The 17,052-nt window shown below is 43.9% G+C and overlaps 1 protein-coding gene across 1 annotated transcript in view; it reads left to right on the forward strand.

Annotated features, from left to right (window-relative positions):
- The first annotated feature begins 450 nt into the window (after positions 1 to 450).
- LOC126412488 (uncharacterized) overlaps positions 451 to 17,052 on the forward strand; it is a 290,832-nt gene continuing 274,230 nt past the window's right edge. The window contains exon 1 of the mRNA XM_050082109.1: positions 451 to 756. Within this exon, the coding sequence (XP_049938066.1) occupies positions 610 to 756 (147 nt within the window). The 5' untranslated portion in view covers positions 451 to 609. The remainder of the gene's footprint in view (positions 757 to 17,052) is intronic.

Here is a 17,052-nt window from a genome sequence, read left to right on the forward strand (position 1 = left end):
AAGGCCTATCCACTGTGCCAACTTATAACTAAATCTAAGGGGTTGCGATGGGGAGGTTCCCTTGTAAGTTCTAGGAGACTGATGACCTCAGAAGTTAAGTCCCATAGTGCTCAGAGCCATTTGAACAAAACGCTAACATTATTCTTAAGAAGTTCGCTCACACGTTGGACAGATGTAAGACAAAATGCCAGAACAGATTTTAACGACTCGGAAGATTTTTACTGTCAATGACAGCCACGAAAGCTTTCGGACTCGGATTACAGATTCTCTGCTCTACATGCCCACCGTCGCACAGGACAGTTAATCCGACGTGCAGCTCATAATTTCACGCGTTCACCTACATCTTGGCCTGTGACGCTGTGTACCGCACTGCTGGCTGCCGCATTCACAGGTCGGTCGCGAGGGCTCAGTGTGGTGTGCGGTGCGAGTCACCATTAGACTGCAGATCCTCGCGCAGCGCAGAGCCCAGGCAAAGTTCGCAGTGGTGGAGCCCGCCCGCCCGAGGCCATCCCCCACCACGCGGCGGACACTATAAGGCAGCGGGCTCCGGAGCTGCCATACCGCCGCGCCGCTCGCTTCTCGGTTGTTCGTCACCGCGGACGTCTCGCCATGTCGGGGTCTCCAGCTACGACTAACGCAACCGCCTCTGAGGACGGGGTCATCCGCGGTCCGAAGCGCCACTTCCAGCTTCCCGAAGAGAGCCTCGGCCGTGTGCTGTTTCGGAAGATGATCGGCTACGGAGACGCCGTTGCGCAGGTCAGTGACCACATAGATAATATTGTGGGGAAGGCGAGACAAAGGTTCCGTTTCATTGGCAGGACACTTACAAGATGCAACAAGTCCACTAAAGAGACAGCTTACACTACACTCGTTTGTACTCTGTTAGAATATTGCTGCGCGGTGTGGGATACTTACCAGGTGGGACTGACGGAGGACATCGAAAGGGTGCAAAAAAGGGCAGCTCGTTTTGTATTATCACGTGATAGGTGAGAGAGTGTGGCAAATATGATACGCGAGTTGGGATGGAAGTCATTAAAGCAAAGACGTTTTCCGTCGCGGCGAGATCTATTTACGAAATTTCAGTCACCAACTTTCTCTTCCTAATGCGACAATATTTTGTTGAGCCCAACCTACATAGGTAGGAATGATCATCAAAATAAAATAAGAGAAATCAGAGCTCGAACAGAAAGGTTTAGGTGTTCGTTTTTCCCGCGCGCTGTTCGGGAGTGGAATGGTAGAAAGATAGTATGGTTGTGGTTCGATGGACCCTCTGCCAAGCACTTAAATGTGAATTGCAGAGTAGTCATGTACATGTAGACCCCGTTGGCTGCTAGCCCATTAATGAAGGAATCGTTAGCGCGAGGATTTCACCCGGAACAAGTCCCGCCCACTCACCCCCGGTTTACCCGGTCTTTGTTCGCCGCCTGGGCATTGTTTCAATTGACCCACGTGGTTTACAGCGTTCGGCTGCACTTGGAGTGAATGTTACATTAATATCTTACTAGGTCTTAAATTTTGCCAGATAGTTAAGACACGTTACAAAAAAAGTGCACAATTGGCTTCAGCAGTGCCAGGTACTACCACAGCAAACATAAGAGAAAACAATTTAGCACTGAATTCTTTAAACACGAGAACTCAGTATTCAGATGAATAGCCTATGAACAAACATACTTCTATGTGAGAAAAAGCATCCAAAGCTGAAACAGGAGAAACCTACCCTCAAAGAACAATTTGCTCGGAGAAAGAGGACAACGGTATACTTGACACTTGAGTTTCAGAACTCGGACAGTATAGAAGAAACAAGCACCATTGTCCACTATAATTCTAGAGGACATCAAAATTACTTTGTTCTTGCTAGATCGATCCAGGCTGTTTTTGAGTGTTATTCACTGAATAGTTTTGCTGAAAAGTTTTAGGGGTGGAAGAAGAGCTAGCACAGCATGAAGGACGTTTTACAGCCGTGAAACACTGCAGCATTTATTTCCTCCATAACTGCTCTGTGACAAACATACACATCATCACTATTATTTTTAAAAAATGGTTTGAATGACATTTATGAAATTAATAAATCTTTATGTTAAAAATAAACAGGACAAAGAATAACGACAGATTATTTTCCTGAGACGTTTGCAACAGCATGTAGGACACTAATCACACAGAAACACCCACAATTCTTTATAACCTCGTTTATAAGAATTTACAAGTTAAAATTCACCCATTACCCATGCAAATACTAACGAAATATGTCATATAAGCGCCGCCCGGTGTGGCCGAGCGGTTCTAGGCGCTTCAGTCTGAAACCGCGCGAACGCTACGGTCGCAGGTTCGAATCCTGCCTCGGACATGGATGTATGTGATGTCCTTAAGTTAGTTAGGTTTGTTATAGGGGACCACTGACCTCAGATGTTAAGTCCCATAGTGCTCAGAGCCATTTTTGTCATACAAGCAAATATCTTACTGCTTTCATTAGGCATTTCTACTTCATGGCATTCTTATATTCTTCAATTTTCGTGAGCTACTATGAGGGCCTACATAAACAAAACGACTTTCACTGATTTCTATTTAACGTTGATTTTAGACAACAGAGTTAGTCGACTGCATCCGTGGCTTTACTACCGACATGACAGATTCAAGACCATTGTTTTCGCATTGTGTGTTTGCTCTGCTGTTTCCCTCAAATAAACGTATTATAATAAGAGAATTAGTTAATGAAAATTTGTCCTTATTGCCCTTAAATAACATAAAGTTATTTTTTGTTTTCTATTGCTGGCGATGCTTTCAATTTTCTACAAATATTTATATTTCTTTAATAATGCAAATTCATGTTATATTACTATCCAGAAAAACTTAAATTTCTTATCATTACTGAATTTCATCACAGCGTAACATGTGTTGGACTGTGACGATAACAACTTTGATGAAGCTTCCAGTTTGCCGAACTGGCGGCTGTTTAGGGGAGGGCCTTACACTATGGATAGGCGTGGAGGGGGTGAATGGGTGGGACTTGTTCCGGGTGAAATCCTAGCGCTAAGGGCACGTCATTAATGATGGGTGAGCCGCACTTTCCTAGCAGTTTCACTTCGTCATCGGGCGATCAGCGAACGCACGAGGACTCGTGAAGCTTCATTTATCTGTACAGCGATGTTAATCTACCTTCCACTTGCAGTACCAATACATTCTCACAGCTAATGATTGATATCCAGCGTGTAGTGTCTGTCATCGATCCGCGTTATGTTCGCAGCCGTTATCACCCTATGGTATTTTCGCTGCGTAACAATCTCGATTTAAAACAAGGAAAAAACTCTGGTTTGCAGCATCACGTTTTATCTCCTAGGTTCAATTGTACGTCCCTGAACTAGGATGAATTTTTCTGATACAGCTTCGTTGTTACTGTGTGTCCAGCGACACATTATCAACCCAACCCGCTCGGTATCCCTAATTTATTATCTTAGCCGTGGAGTAATTGGCAGAACATTTTACGGTATCAGCGTATGGGCGTCGTGTAAATCGCTGTCGAAACCTAATCGATTTCCAATACTTTCATTCCAACCGTTTAATAAATAGTCCAAGGAATTTGTAATTAGTAACATCGAGTCATAATTAATATAATATGCACTTCTAACAGAAATTATCGTTAAACCTTGATATTTCCTAATTTCATGTCTAAAGCTTGCACGTGGTGTCGAAAATGGTTCAAATGGCTCTGAGCACTATGGGACTTAACATCGGAGGTCATCAGTCCCCTAGAACTACGTAAACCTAACTAACCTAAGGACACCACACACATCCATGCCCGAGGCAGGATTCGAACCTGCGACCGTAGCAGTCGCGCGGTTCCGGACTGAAGCGACTAGAACCGCACGGCACGTGGTGTCCTCTTGCAAGGTTCTCTCATAGTATCATAGTAGTTTCGAGGCTCTTGCATAAGTGCAGCATTCATATCTAGAAGTGTACCTATTGTAATGCAAATATTTTTTGAGAGCATTCTCCAAATTACGTAAGCGTTGTTTACTATCGTGAGCAAGTGACAGTATCACGGGTGGTCACATAGACTGAAAAGAAATGTAGTAAACAATAAAAAAGGGAAAGTGATTTACAGCTAAGATTGCAAGTGATGTTATGCTGCAAGTAAGAGTAGGAATCGTGAACGTTTGCTGACGCTTTACGTTACGGTAAACGATTTCCAAAATTATATGACTATGTACGGCTTAACAACTCGAAACATGTCTTTCAAAGGTCAACAGCTTTTCGAATATCAGCAAGGAAAGAACCTACAAGGACACTTTGATGTATAACAGGAAATTATTTGAAAGTCGCAGCTGATTGTCACCGTAAATGCCGTTTTGTGCAAAATTTAAGCGGACGTTTTGAAGTAACTAGTGCCAGACAGAAACAAACAATTTAGACGTTTAACTCCGCTACAAGAATTCTGCGCTTGTCCTTGCAAACTGTTACGTTCCAGGCTATCAAGCTATTCCTGCATTGGGGGCACTACTGTTTCTTTGTGAGAACCAAAGTACTTCACAGTATTCACCTAAAAGGAAACTGCCTTACGTATTCGCATTTCTGTCATATTGGCTTTACTACTTGAAACTTCTTCATTTAAATTTGTGAATCTGTACTTAAATTGCTGAATGACGTTATTTGATTCTGAAACAGCTGAGTAAAACTGAAAGTACTGAGCCTACTTTCCTTTACTTTTTCTTATGTCAACACTGACCCATAATATTCTAGCGCAACGCAATCTACCTTGTAAATAGGCTGTTTAGGTTTTTATGTTGGTAACGCCATGTAGCGCTCTATATGAAAATCACTGACTGTGCTGTGTGCAGCCCTATGTAAGTAGACTGTTTAGGTTTTTATGTTGGTAACGCCATGTAGCGCTCTATATGAAAATCACTGACTGTGCTGTGTGCAGTCTGTGGCTGGTTTGCATTGTTGTTGGCTATTGTAGTGTTGGGCAGTTGGCTGTAGCAGCGCGTAGCGTTGTGCAGTTGGAGGTGAGCCGCCAGCAGTGGTGGATGTGGGGAGAGATGCCAGAATTTTAAGAGCGGATGATCTGGACGTGTGTGCGCCAGAAAGAGTAAATTTGTAATACTGGATATCATGAACTGATACATATATTATGACTTTTGAACACTATTAAGGTAAATACATTGTTTGTTCTCTATTAAAATCTTTCATTTGCTAACTATGCCTATCAGTAGTTAGTGCGTTCAGTAGTTAGAATCTTTTATTCAGCTGGCAGTATTGGCGCACGCTGTATTGCAGTAGTAACGAAGATTTTTGTGAGCTAAGTCATTCATAAAGGTATAGGTTATTGTTAGTCAGGGCCATTCTTTTGTAGGGATTTTTGAAAGTCAGATTGCGTTGCACTAAAAATATTGTGTGTCAGTTTAAGCACAGTCATCTATAATTTTTCTAGGGGGACGTTTAAGACTGCTCAAACAAAATTACAACCTGACTTCAAATAATTAATACGAAAGAATGGCCCTGAATAAGAAGCAATCTTGACAATAATCTATACATTTCATTAAGCACTTACCTCACAAAAATCTTCATTACGCGAACTACTGCAATACAGCGAGCGTCAATACTGCCAGCTAAATAAAAGATTCTAACTACTAAAGCCACTAACTACTAATAGGCATGTGGTTAGCAAAGGAAAGATTTTGTTGCAAACCAAATAATGTATTTTTTACCTTAATAATGTAACATCCAGTTCAGACACGAATCTAAATCGTCATTGACACCCAGTACAAAGATATATAATCATGAATAATTTTCAATCTCCAAGTCGGATACTTCCAGGTCGTTAGCCTACGCTAACACTTCAGACCTCTACCCTCCATCAATGCTAACTTCTCACATTTAACATCCATCACTGCTGGCTGTTCACCTCCAACTGCCCAACATCCCAACCCTGCTGGCGATTGACTTCCAACTGCCCAAAACTACTGGCGATTAGCCGGCCGCGGTGGCCTAGCGGTTCTAGGCGCTACAGTCTGGTACCGCACGACCGCTACGCTCGCAGGTTCGAATCCTGCCTCGGGCATGGATGTGTGTGATGTCCTTAGGTTAGTTAGGTTTAAGTAGTTCTAAGTTCTAGGGGACTGATGACCTTAGAAGTTAAGTCCCATAGTGCTCAGAGCCATTTGAACTGGCGATTAACTTCCAACAACGAGTCCAACCAGCCACCAGTCTCGTACAAAGAAAACGCAGTCAGAGATCCAATGCAAAGCGCTACACAGCGCTGCAACACAGAAGCAGCCCACTTACGTACTTAACTGAAGTGGATGGAAGGCATTTAGAACTACTAGGCAACGCTCTTAAAATATATTCCATATGTGTTGTGTGTGTTCTTTCGGACGTATCCGTATGAATGAAGACATAAAGGAATTAATGACATTTAATTGCTAGTTCGCATTGATCTTAATCAGTGGGGAAAATTGAAAATTTGTGCCTGACTGAGATTCGAAACCGGGTCTCCTGCACACAAGCAGATGCTCTGACCACCGAGCCATCGTTTTCTTTTCTTCTTTAAGTGACAGAAAATGCGTGTAAAGGCGGGAAAGAACGGACACAGTCGGCTAGCTTCTGGCTGGGTGGAGACGAGACGAGGGAGCGGTCGAAACCCGAGCACGAGGCCTGGCCACGATGCCTACCCCCGCCTATCGCTCACACGGTGCTAGCGTTTTTTTAAGAAAATGCTTTTTTAATTTTTTAGTTTTTTGCTTTTTGAATCCCTACAACTTGCTACATAAAAAAAGAAATAAAATCGGAGTTCATCCCACATGGCTTCCGACACTTCAAAAAGAAAAACATCTTTTCTAGTTTTTGCCTGCAACAATTTTTCGTTTATTTTCTTTTTATTAATTAAAAAGAAAAAAAGATAAATAGGGCCACAAAAATGAGATAAACTATGTAATAATACTGCTGCACGGGACGCTGACGAGAATTCCGCGAGGAACGGTTGCTCGATCGATACCTTGACGGCGAAATATAAGGTTCAACTTATTGGAGAAATACCAAGTCGAAATACCGTGGCAGGCGTAAACGCTTCCAATATGCAGTGGATATCTATTGGTGGACGGCGAGTGAGAGCCTATCGCCCCCTGCATCTACACTGTAATAAACATAGTGGCTTGACAACCGTGCAATGGTATTTGATTTTGCTCTCGGAAAGTAGGATGAGTCTGGACGCAGCGGGACATTAGCCGAAAAGGCAGTCTCAGAGGATCGAGCTAGAAACGCGAATTGTTTTTCAGGCCAGTGACACCCCGCTTCGTGACCGTGACATGTGGTAGCATGTCTACGGCGGGGCAGCGACTACACTGATCTGTAATCCCAAGTCCAATAGGAAATAGGCGATCATCGTTGCACAGCAGTTTGTGTGCCACGTGATACCACGAGTACGCCACAGCCATTGGTAAAACACGAAAGCTAAGATGAAACCGCACCGTCTTCACAGAAGTTTGCGATGATGCCCGTACAACGGTCGCCGTACAGTCAATTCCTCTCGAGCGCATTAACAAAAGTGTGGCAGTGAGATGCTGCCTCTGTAGAACTTCAGCCCCCAAATAACCCACGGCGATATAAAATTCACGGTCGCGTTTTAACTGGAACTTCACTCGACCAACATCGACAGGCGGATCAACACTACCCGGCCGGGGACAGTAAAATAACCGAGACGTGACTGTGTGGATTGCCTGAGAGATAGTCAACACGGTGCGCCGAACATACAACACAGACGCTTTCTTTTGAATATCGGTCAGTCCCAAACCCCCGAGAGAACGCGCACGTGCAACCGCCTCGTATGATAATCGAAAAACGTGATGCTTCCATAAAAAAACGACTAGACAGCTGTTTTAGTTCCCTGTCCATCATCGCGGGAAGGGAAAAAATCTTAAAGATGCAATACGCTATACACAAGACGTAGATATCCAGAATCACACCTTTCTGGAGCAGCTTAAGGGAACGCCGTTCACATTCCAGGATTATTTCTTGTATCTTCTCCGAAGCCAACTTCCAATTGAATGTCGCCATTTGGAGTGTAAAACTGTCAATTATGACTCACAAAGATTTATGCCTATCGAACGCCGTCACTTACGAAGTGACAACATTATCAAAACCCCGTAATTTCACCAATCGACATTTGCCTTCGTTGATGCGGGCACCTGATACAAGGCAAAACACGTCCAGCGAAACCTCGAGCAATGGAATCTCAGCGGGAGAACGGGGTAACACCATCGAATCATCGGCATGTGCGCCACCGGAATCGTCTCGCCCTAGAGTGTCCATCATTCTACTGAGGGACTGTTCTTCGAAGAAAGGACTCAAGCTATTGAACAAATAATAATATTGAAAGCGGCCTTGCCGACATTCTGCTAACGGCGTCAGAACAGTACGACCAGGAGAAGAACTTCGGCAATCGGCAACGAAGTTCCCCCTCGGCGCAGACAGCCGGCTGTTCACCGCCCTCGCCACAGTTTTCTAATCAAAATTTAATAAGGTAATCAGTTGCTGCGTGGCCAGAACTTTCAGAAATGAACGCAATTTGGCAGCTTTGAACGAGTCAGGCACAAACACTCCTCTCGACATTTAGTTCAAAAGCAATTTAAATGTAATACCAAAGAAAGGTCAAAAACGCACATAAAACTCCTTAGGCAGACCATCCAACTGCGGCAACTTGCGGAAAGGCAATCTTACAATATGGTCGTAGACACTGTTACTTTGAAAAGCTTCTAAAATGCAGTGTTATAAGCAGATGTAAGTCTATGATCTGGAGCCTGAACAAATAAGTCAGACGACGTGTAATGTGTTGCGAATACATAGAAAGAAAGATCCTTTATCATTTAGCTACAATATAGCAGGTCAGCAACTGGAAGCAGTTAATTCTGTGAATTATCTGGGAGTAGGTATTAGGAGTGATTTATAATCGAATGATCATATAAATTTGATCGTCGGTAAAGCGGATGCCAGACTGAGATTCATTGGAAGAACCGTAAGGAAATGCAATCTGAAAACAATGGAAGTAAATTAGAGTACACTTGTTCGCCCACTGCTTGAGTATTGCTCGCCAGTGTAGGATCCGTACCAGATAGGGTTGATAGAAGAGAGAGAGAGAGGATCCAACAGAGAGCAGCGCGCTTCGTTACAGGATCATTTAGTAATCGCGAAAGCGTTACGGAGATGATAGATAAACTCCAGTGGAAGTCTCTGCAGGAGACACGCTCAGTAGCTCGGTACGGGCTTTTGTTGAAGTTTCGAGAACAAACCTTCACTGAGGAGTCAAGCAGTATATTGCTAAATGGTTAAAAAAAATGGCTCTGAGCACTATGGGACTTAACATCTATGGTCATCAGTCCCCTAGCACTTAGAACTACTTAAACCTAACTAACCTAAGGACATCACACAACACCCAGCCATCACGAGGCAGAGAAAATCCCTGACCCCGCCGGGAATCGAACACGGGAACCCGGGCGTGGGAAGCGAGAACACTACCGCACGACCACGAGATGCGGGCGCATTATATTGCTCCCTCGTATATTTCGCAAAGAGACCATGAGGGTAAAATCAGAGAGATTAGAGCCCACACAGAGGCATACCGACAATCTTTCTTTCCACGAACAATACGAGACTGGAATAGAAGGGAGAACCGATAGAGGTACTCAAAGTACCCTCCGCCACACACCGTCAGGTGGCTTGCGGAGTATGGATGTAGATGTAGACAGGAGCAGGTACCTCATATAGCCCAACGTAGAAGTGATGTAGAGCGTGCCACATGTCCTTTTGTGCCGTCACAACATTGCCGTCCTCTGTCTTGAGAGGCGTGACACACACATGTCAACGACGAGCCTGATGTCGAATAAAATGATATAAAGAAGTGAATCCATCCGCTGCCACGGAACGCGATTTGGATCGCATCCTTAACCCATTTGACGCTGCTTCAACCGTAACAATTGCATCTTTATGGCCTAAAGTCCGCAACCCGTAGCGGAGCCTAATGCACATTTTCGTAAAGATCACGTAAGAGGGAGAGAAGTAAAATTCTTGCGTCCTCCGAAAATCCTGCACTCTATCGGCGCAAAATCGTACCGACGTTAGTCCGAGCCTCGGCTCTGCGACTTCAACCCACCATTCCAAAATAGGGGCGTGTCGCGCAGTTGAACGGAGACACGTCCTAGATCACCTGAGCGAGAGAGCGATCCGCCAAGTGCGCCACATTCAGCATCCAGGGCGATCGAAACTATAATGTTTCACCGACTGTCGCGTGTGATTCGAGGCAACGGCGTCTGCAAAGTGGTCCGTGAAGCTGGCGGGCATATCATCGACAGTCAAAATCCTATCATGCGTCCTATCAAACAAATAAAATCTACCAAACCTACTGCTAGAAATAGCAGTAAAATAGGTATATTTGATAACATTTGGATATTTACAGATCCAAACGTCTTGCAGTTTCGAGGAACAAACTAAATCCAAAAATTCCCGACAGAAATGACAGAAATTAAAATTAGGAGATAGATCTACAGGATGCAACGCTCATTTAAAATCACCACCTATCAGAATATTCTGCGGACTTTTCCGACACCTCTTACTCATAAAATCTCGAACGGTCCGAATGCGCCCTTTATCGGATGGTACATAAATAAAAATCAAGTTCAGATCCGATTCCATCCTATTCACATTCAAAGGAAGAAACATATAAGCCTGCAACAACAAGAATCGAAATTCAAGGTGCTGACCAACTGAATTACGTCATCAATGAGTGTCAAGATCCATTGCCGAGTCCAGTGACGAGTCAGAGGGTGGGGGGATCCCACCCTCCGTCTCTGGAATCTTCATGTTTCTTCTTTTCAAAATCCACCGCCTTCTCTGGTTGGACGCGTTGTTTACAGCGACTGCGAGGCAATACAGATCGGCAGTCGGGGACGTAGGCGACTCTTGAACATCAACCAAAGTGGATGACAAACAAGGAGCCGCAGAGGCTCTCTCCGTAGGATGGGATCCTCGCAATTGATGTCGACTTACAAGAGAGGGGTCAGACACCACAAGATCAGGGTTGGCAGATATGATTTCGTGACCACCAATCGCCTCCACTGGAGGAAAATCAGTTGGTCGTTTCGACCGAGGTATACAGAAAAGAAAATATGCCATTCTGGCCCCTGGCGAGTAAACAGTTTCCAGATGTCCTTGTGCACCTTGACGTCAAAATGGTTCAAATGGCTCTGAGCACTATGGGAGGTCCCCTAGAACTTAGAACTACTTAAACCTAACTAACCTAAGGACAACACATACATCCATGCCCGAGGCAGGATTCAAACCTGCGACCGTAGCGGTCGCGCGGTTCCAGACTGCAGCGCCTAGAACAGCTCGGCCACTCCGGCCGGCCCCTTGACGTCACTTTGAGGACTGTTGCGGCTGTGCATTCAGCACAACACAGAACTTGTGGTGTGCGTCATGGTTTTACAAAAGGTGAGTACTTGCATCGTGAATGGATAATTCAATGGAAACGTGCGGACAAAATGAATTCGAAAATTCCACTATACTCGTGTTCAGGGGAAAAAACAGAATACCTTGAACTACTAGAGAGAGGAAATTCACATTCAAAGGACATGTACATTAGCATGTTCTGCGAAAATGATTAACATTCCAGTTACCTTTCCTCGGCCTTTATCCTGTTGCCTAGTAGACACAGGGTCCGCCATCGGACCCAGTAACTTGTTGCATGCTTGGCGGTATCGACACGTATAAGACACGAATGGCGCCCTGTGGTACAGCCATCCATGTTGCATTCACCTGGTTCCAAAGTTCATCTGTGGTAGTTGGCACTGGGTCACAGCACTGTGCCTGTTGTTTCACCATATTCCACACATTTTCGATTGGCGACAAGTGTGGTGATCTGGCGGGACAGGGCAAAATACTCACTCCTGTGACACCAAGAATGCGCGTGTTCGTGCAGCAAAATATTGTCGTGCATTGTCTTGCTGAAAAATGGCATGTGGGGTATTGTGCAAAAAGGATATGGCTACAGGTCGCAGGACGTTATTCATGTAAGTCACACTGGTCACATGCCCTGGACACGCACCAGGTATGATTTGTAGTTGTGTTCAATAGCACCCCACACCATAAGACATTGTGTTGACACTGTATGTCTTGTGCCAATGCCGTCACTGTGATGCCACTCCCCTTGTATGGGGCGAACCAACATATGGCTATCATTTTCAAACAAACAGGACCTCGATTCGTCCGAAAACGCTATCTGATGCCACTCCTGTCCCAAGTGACGTCTCCTGCACCATTGCCGTCTACCATGTTTCTGCACATTCGTCAAAGGTAAGCGGAGACGTGGACGACGAGCACGTGAACCGTGCTGTAATAAAAGGCAACGGACTGTCACCCCTGATAGTATGCGATGTTTTTACACTGTTTCACTGTTGCGCCAGAGCCGAGGAGGACGCAGATGTGTCCTGCAATGGCATTCGGAAGATGTGTCGATCTTCTCGGAAATGTGGTCTGGGTGGTACGACCTGACCCATCTCGTCGTGTTCTACAGCCTTCTGTGAACCATTCTGCACACACTCGTTGCACTGCCGAAACACTTCGTTCCACGCGACCACCAGTTTCCCGAATGGATGAATCAAATTCTCTCATGCCAATAATGCACCAATAATGTACACACATTTTACCTGTAGGAGGTGTTGTGCCGCGATGTCGATGTTGACCTTGAACCCGCAGGCCGACGTGGTTCAAATGCTAATAATTTCTGCAGGACATGCTAATGTACATGTCCTGTGAATATGAACGTCCTATCTCTAGTCCTTCAAGATGTTCTGTTTTTTTTCTGAACATGTGTTTACGTGTTTAGTTCCTTTTTTGGCCTGAAGGTTATATATCAGATTTAAGAAACGAACTTCTAGTATTGCCTTCGATAAAGAAAGTACTACCAGCAGCTATGCCGAAGGAAACATTCCAAACTGACATGGTGAAGAAATTACAGAAAGCAGGAATGCAAGCGGAAAGGTGAGAATTCACTACATAAATAATACTCAAAATAATTACCAGTTAAAAATTACCTTAAAATAAATTCCTTCGCATAATTTCATGCGGAGATGCTGAGTCGGAGAAAGGCACAACACTAGGACAGCCGGCAAGTGAGCTTTCGGCCAGCAAGACCTTCGTCGAAAATACACAAAACACATTCAAACCCAAACGCAACTCACACATACACAACCACACTCTCTGGCAGCTGAGACCATACTATCTGGAGTCTGGCTTCAGCTGTCAGAGACTGTGATCATGTAATGTGTGTGTGTGTGTGTGTGTGTGTGTGTGTGTGTGTGTGTTTTCCATTTTCGACGAAGGCCTTGTTGGCCGATAACTCACTTTCCGACTGTCCTTTTGTTGAGCCTATTTCCGAGTCAGTAGCTCCGCTTTTCATAATTATGTTTCTCAGATTTATTACCTTTTGCTCCTGGATATTATAGCTTCACTTCTTGTGAAAGTAGAGCTCATTTTTTTCGTTTTCTCAAGATGTATTAACTATTTCAGTGTAAGAATTTACTACGCCTTCCGACTGAACTCTTTTACCTGTAAATTCAACATGGATCAGTGCGCTCTTAATAACAACAATGCTGAAGAAAGTGGCTCCTGGCTGTATAGTGTAGTGGATAAAATCGTTGCTTGACACGATGCACGCTATAGGCTCGAATCCTGTCGACTGCCGAGTTTTTATTTTTAAATGTCACGAAATATGCTATTATAGCGAATTTTGTGATTGATATTTTATCACTTTTTTCTATTATTTGACTTACAACGAGAAATTAATTGAATTGTATAGTACTTAGTAAATAGTTCCAGGAACAATAAAAAGCGGATTCATTCTTGGGAGATATGTAACTCGTGTACAACGCTGCGAAGCAAGTAGTTTGTTAAAACGAGCTTTGACGGCTCTAGGAACAGTCACCGAAAATAACAGAAAGTCGACCACACCACAGCTGCGTTCATGAGCATGCGGGACGTTCATGAGCTCGGTGAAACAGTGAACAAGGATTTAAAATCAAAGAATTGAGGTACAAGGTTGAACTTTTAAAAAACTAAATGCACAGAAAGAAGCAGCACTAAAAAATGTGGTATAGTCTTACGAAGTAAAACAAATGCTTTTCTCCTCATTCTTTCGTTAAAGTGGGTAACAAATGTCATCTGACGCGAAAAAAAAACGAGTTACACAAAAGTGTAGAAACGCGCCATCAAAATGATTTAAACCGGCGCAAATACAATGTCCGTCGAAGGAAAAGAGTAAACTGGAATTCAGAGGACTTTGCATGCATTGACTTTAAGAGGTCTATTGCCAATAGCCTATGCTTATTTGCGAAAGCGAAAAATCCCTTTGTCGTGCAGGGAAACACTTTACAGAAACCGACGAGGGACTTTTAATGCAGATCGTGTATTCTCGCTGATCCCCTTTGTTTATCTAAGGCTAAGTCAAACACTTTTACTGTCCAAGAGAGACTAGAAGTTTTGACATTTAACAAAATGAATATTGATTGTCGCATATGCTACGACTCGTCAGAGGACATAGTGGTCGAGCCACATTCCAGTATTAAATTCGTCAAGCTCCATGAGCTACGTAAGCAGTGGAAGCAACCATTTCGGTATGATTTCTACAGTTATAACGATTACTTTGATCCAGAAGATCACTAAGGCAGTTGAGGAATCGGGAATACGTGTTGTAGCTGTGACATATGATACGGGTGGAAATAATATGAAGGTTTGGAAGAAATTTTTTGTCATACAGATAAAACAGTCATAAATATAGATTGTATTTCACCTCCCGACTCAGCTCTTCTGTGTCCCTAAGTTTCATTAAAAGCGAGCCTGTATAAATGTCGTGCATCAGTCGGCAGTACAAGAACTATAAGCTGCGAATGTCGAAGAAACTTTATTAACAGGTTTGGCAACAGTGTGTGATTTCCCTGTAATCTCTAATGTTCTTCTAGATGCAGTGAAATACACTGCAGTGCCAGAGAACTGATAAATCATTAGGTTTTCCAACAGAAAAACGGGAAGTAGGAGAGCCTAATGCAAACTGAATATCAGCTATAACTCGTGGTGATCTTTAATCTCCAGTGCCAGCATGGACAAACAAAGTGTTTCAGTTTGAAGAATAATTTGCTGCTTTTCACGGAAACTGTATGTGCAAACAAAAAAAAAAGTCGTTAAGTCTCTGTAGTCTATTCTGAAACAAAAGTTTGCTGAGGTTCAAGACAGTTATTTCTCTTTAAGAAAAAATTGTTTACAAGGATTAGGTATCTGAATCAATAGGCACTGTTATAAACCACCAAGAAATGTTCCACAAGGAGGAATTTACATTGTATGTAAATTTGGAATTCTAAGAATAATATGTGGTCTGAACAAATACCGGGCGATCAAAAAGTCAGTACAAATTTGAAAACTTAATAAATCACGGAATAATGTAGATAGAGAGGTAAAAATTGACACACATGCTTGGAATGACATGGGGTTTTATTAGAACAAAAAAAAGTTATCGGGCCTTTTTTCTTCGAGGAAATGCGTGATTCTGGTTTTGTAACTGCTACCGTGACGGGTGAGAGGTACGTCGATATGTTACAGAATCGTATCATCCCCAGCCTTGCTGATAAACATCTGCTGGAACGTACGACGTTTATGCAGGACGGCGCTCCACCCCATATTGCTAGACGCGTGAAAGATCTCTTGCGCGCGTCGTTTGGTGATGATCGTGTGCTCAGCCGCCACTTTCGTCATGGTTGGCCTCCCATGTCCCCAGACCTCAGTCTGTGCGATTATTGGCTTTGGGGTTACCTAAAGTCCCAAGTGTATCGTGATCGACCGACATCTCTAGGGATGCTGAAAGACAACATCCGACGCCAATGCCTCACCATAACTCCGGACATGCTTTACGGTGCAGTTCACAACGTTATTCCTCGACTACAGCTATTGTTGAGGAATGATGGTGGACATAGTGAGCATTTCCTGTAAAGAACATCATCTTTCCTTTGTCTTTCTTTGTTATGCTAATTATTGCTATTCTGATCAGATGAAGCGCCATCTGTCGGACATTTTTTGAACTTCTGTATTTTTTTGGTTCTAATAAAACCCCATGTCATTCCAATCGTGTGTGTCAATTTGTACCTCTCTGTCTACATTATTCCGTGATTTATTCAGTTTTCAAATTTATACTGAATTTTGGCTCTGAGCACTATGCGACTTAACTTCTGAGGTCATCAGTCGCCCAGAACTTAAACTAATTAAACCTAACTAACCTAAGGACATCACACACATCCATGCCCGAGGCAGGATTCGAACTTGCGACCGTAGCGGTCGCTCGGTTCCAGACTGTAGCGCCCAGAACCGCACGGCCACTCCGGACGGCGCTATACTGACTATTTGATCACCCGTTATTTAAAGTGTGATCTCTGAGTGTCGCATCCCGATTAGCATTAAATATGGCGATAGAAAGTTGAGTCGATACAGCGAGGGACATTGTCGACCACAGCTTGTGGTGAGGCACGAGTGGAGTGAATGGACATTTCTGGGCTAAGGCGTGGGCCGCTGTTGGGCTGCCCTGAACCAATCAGGTGGGGGTGAGTGTCCTGTTGACCTACGAACGTGTTCCCGCAATATCTAAAAAATGGTTCAAATGGCTCTGAGCACTATGCGACTTAACTTCTGAGGTCATTAGTCGCCTAGAACTTAGAAAACTTAACCTAAGGGCATCACACACATCCATGCCCGAGGCAGGATTCGAACCTGCGACCGTAGCGGTCGCTCGGCTCCAGACTGTAGCGCCTAGAACCGCACGGCCACTCCAGCCGCACTCTCTGTGGTCTCCGACATTCGACCGTGACAACTACAGCTATAGAATGGATCTATTTACCAAGTGTACTGTCCATAAATCGAGTCTTCTGTTTCATAATTGCAGTGATTGTAAGTCACTGACAGGGAAGTGTGAGGTACTCCAATCCCTGTGTACACATTTGCATGACAGTTGTTGTGTGTGTGGAAGAGATT

The sequence above is a fragment of the Schistocerca serialis genome, chromosome 7 (assembly GCF_023864345.2).
Source record: "Schistocerca serialis cubense isolate TAMUIC-IGC-003099 chromosome 7, iqSchSeri2.2, whole genome shotgun sequence".
NCBI lineage: Eukaryota > Metazoa > Arthropoda > Insecta > Orthoptera > Acrididae > Schistocerca > Schistocerca serialis.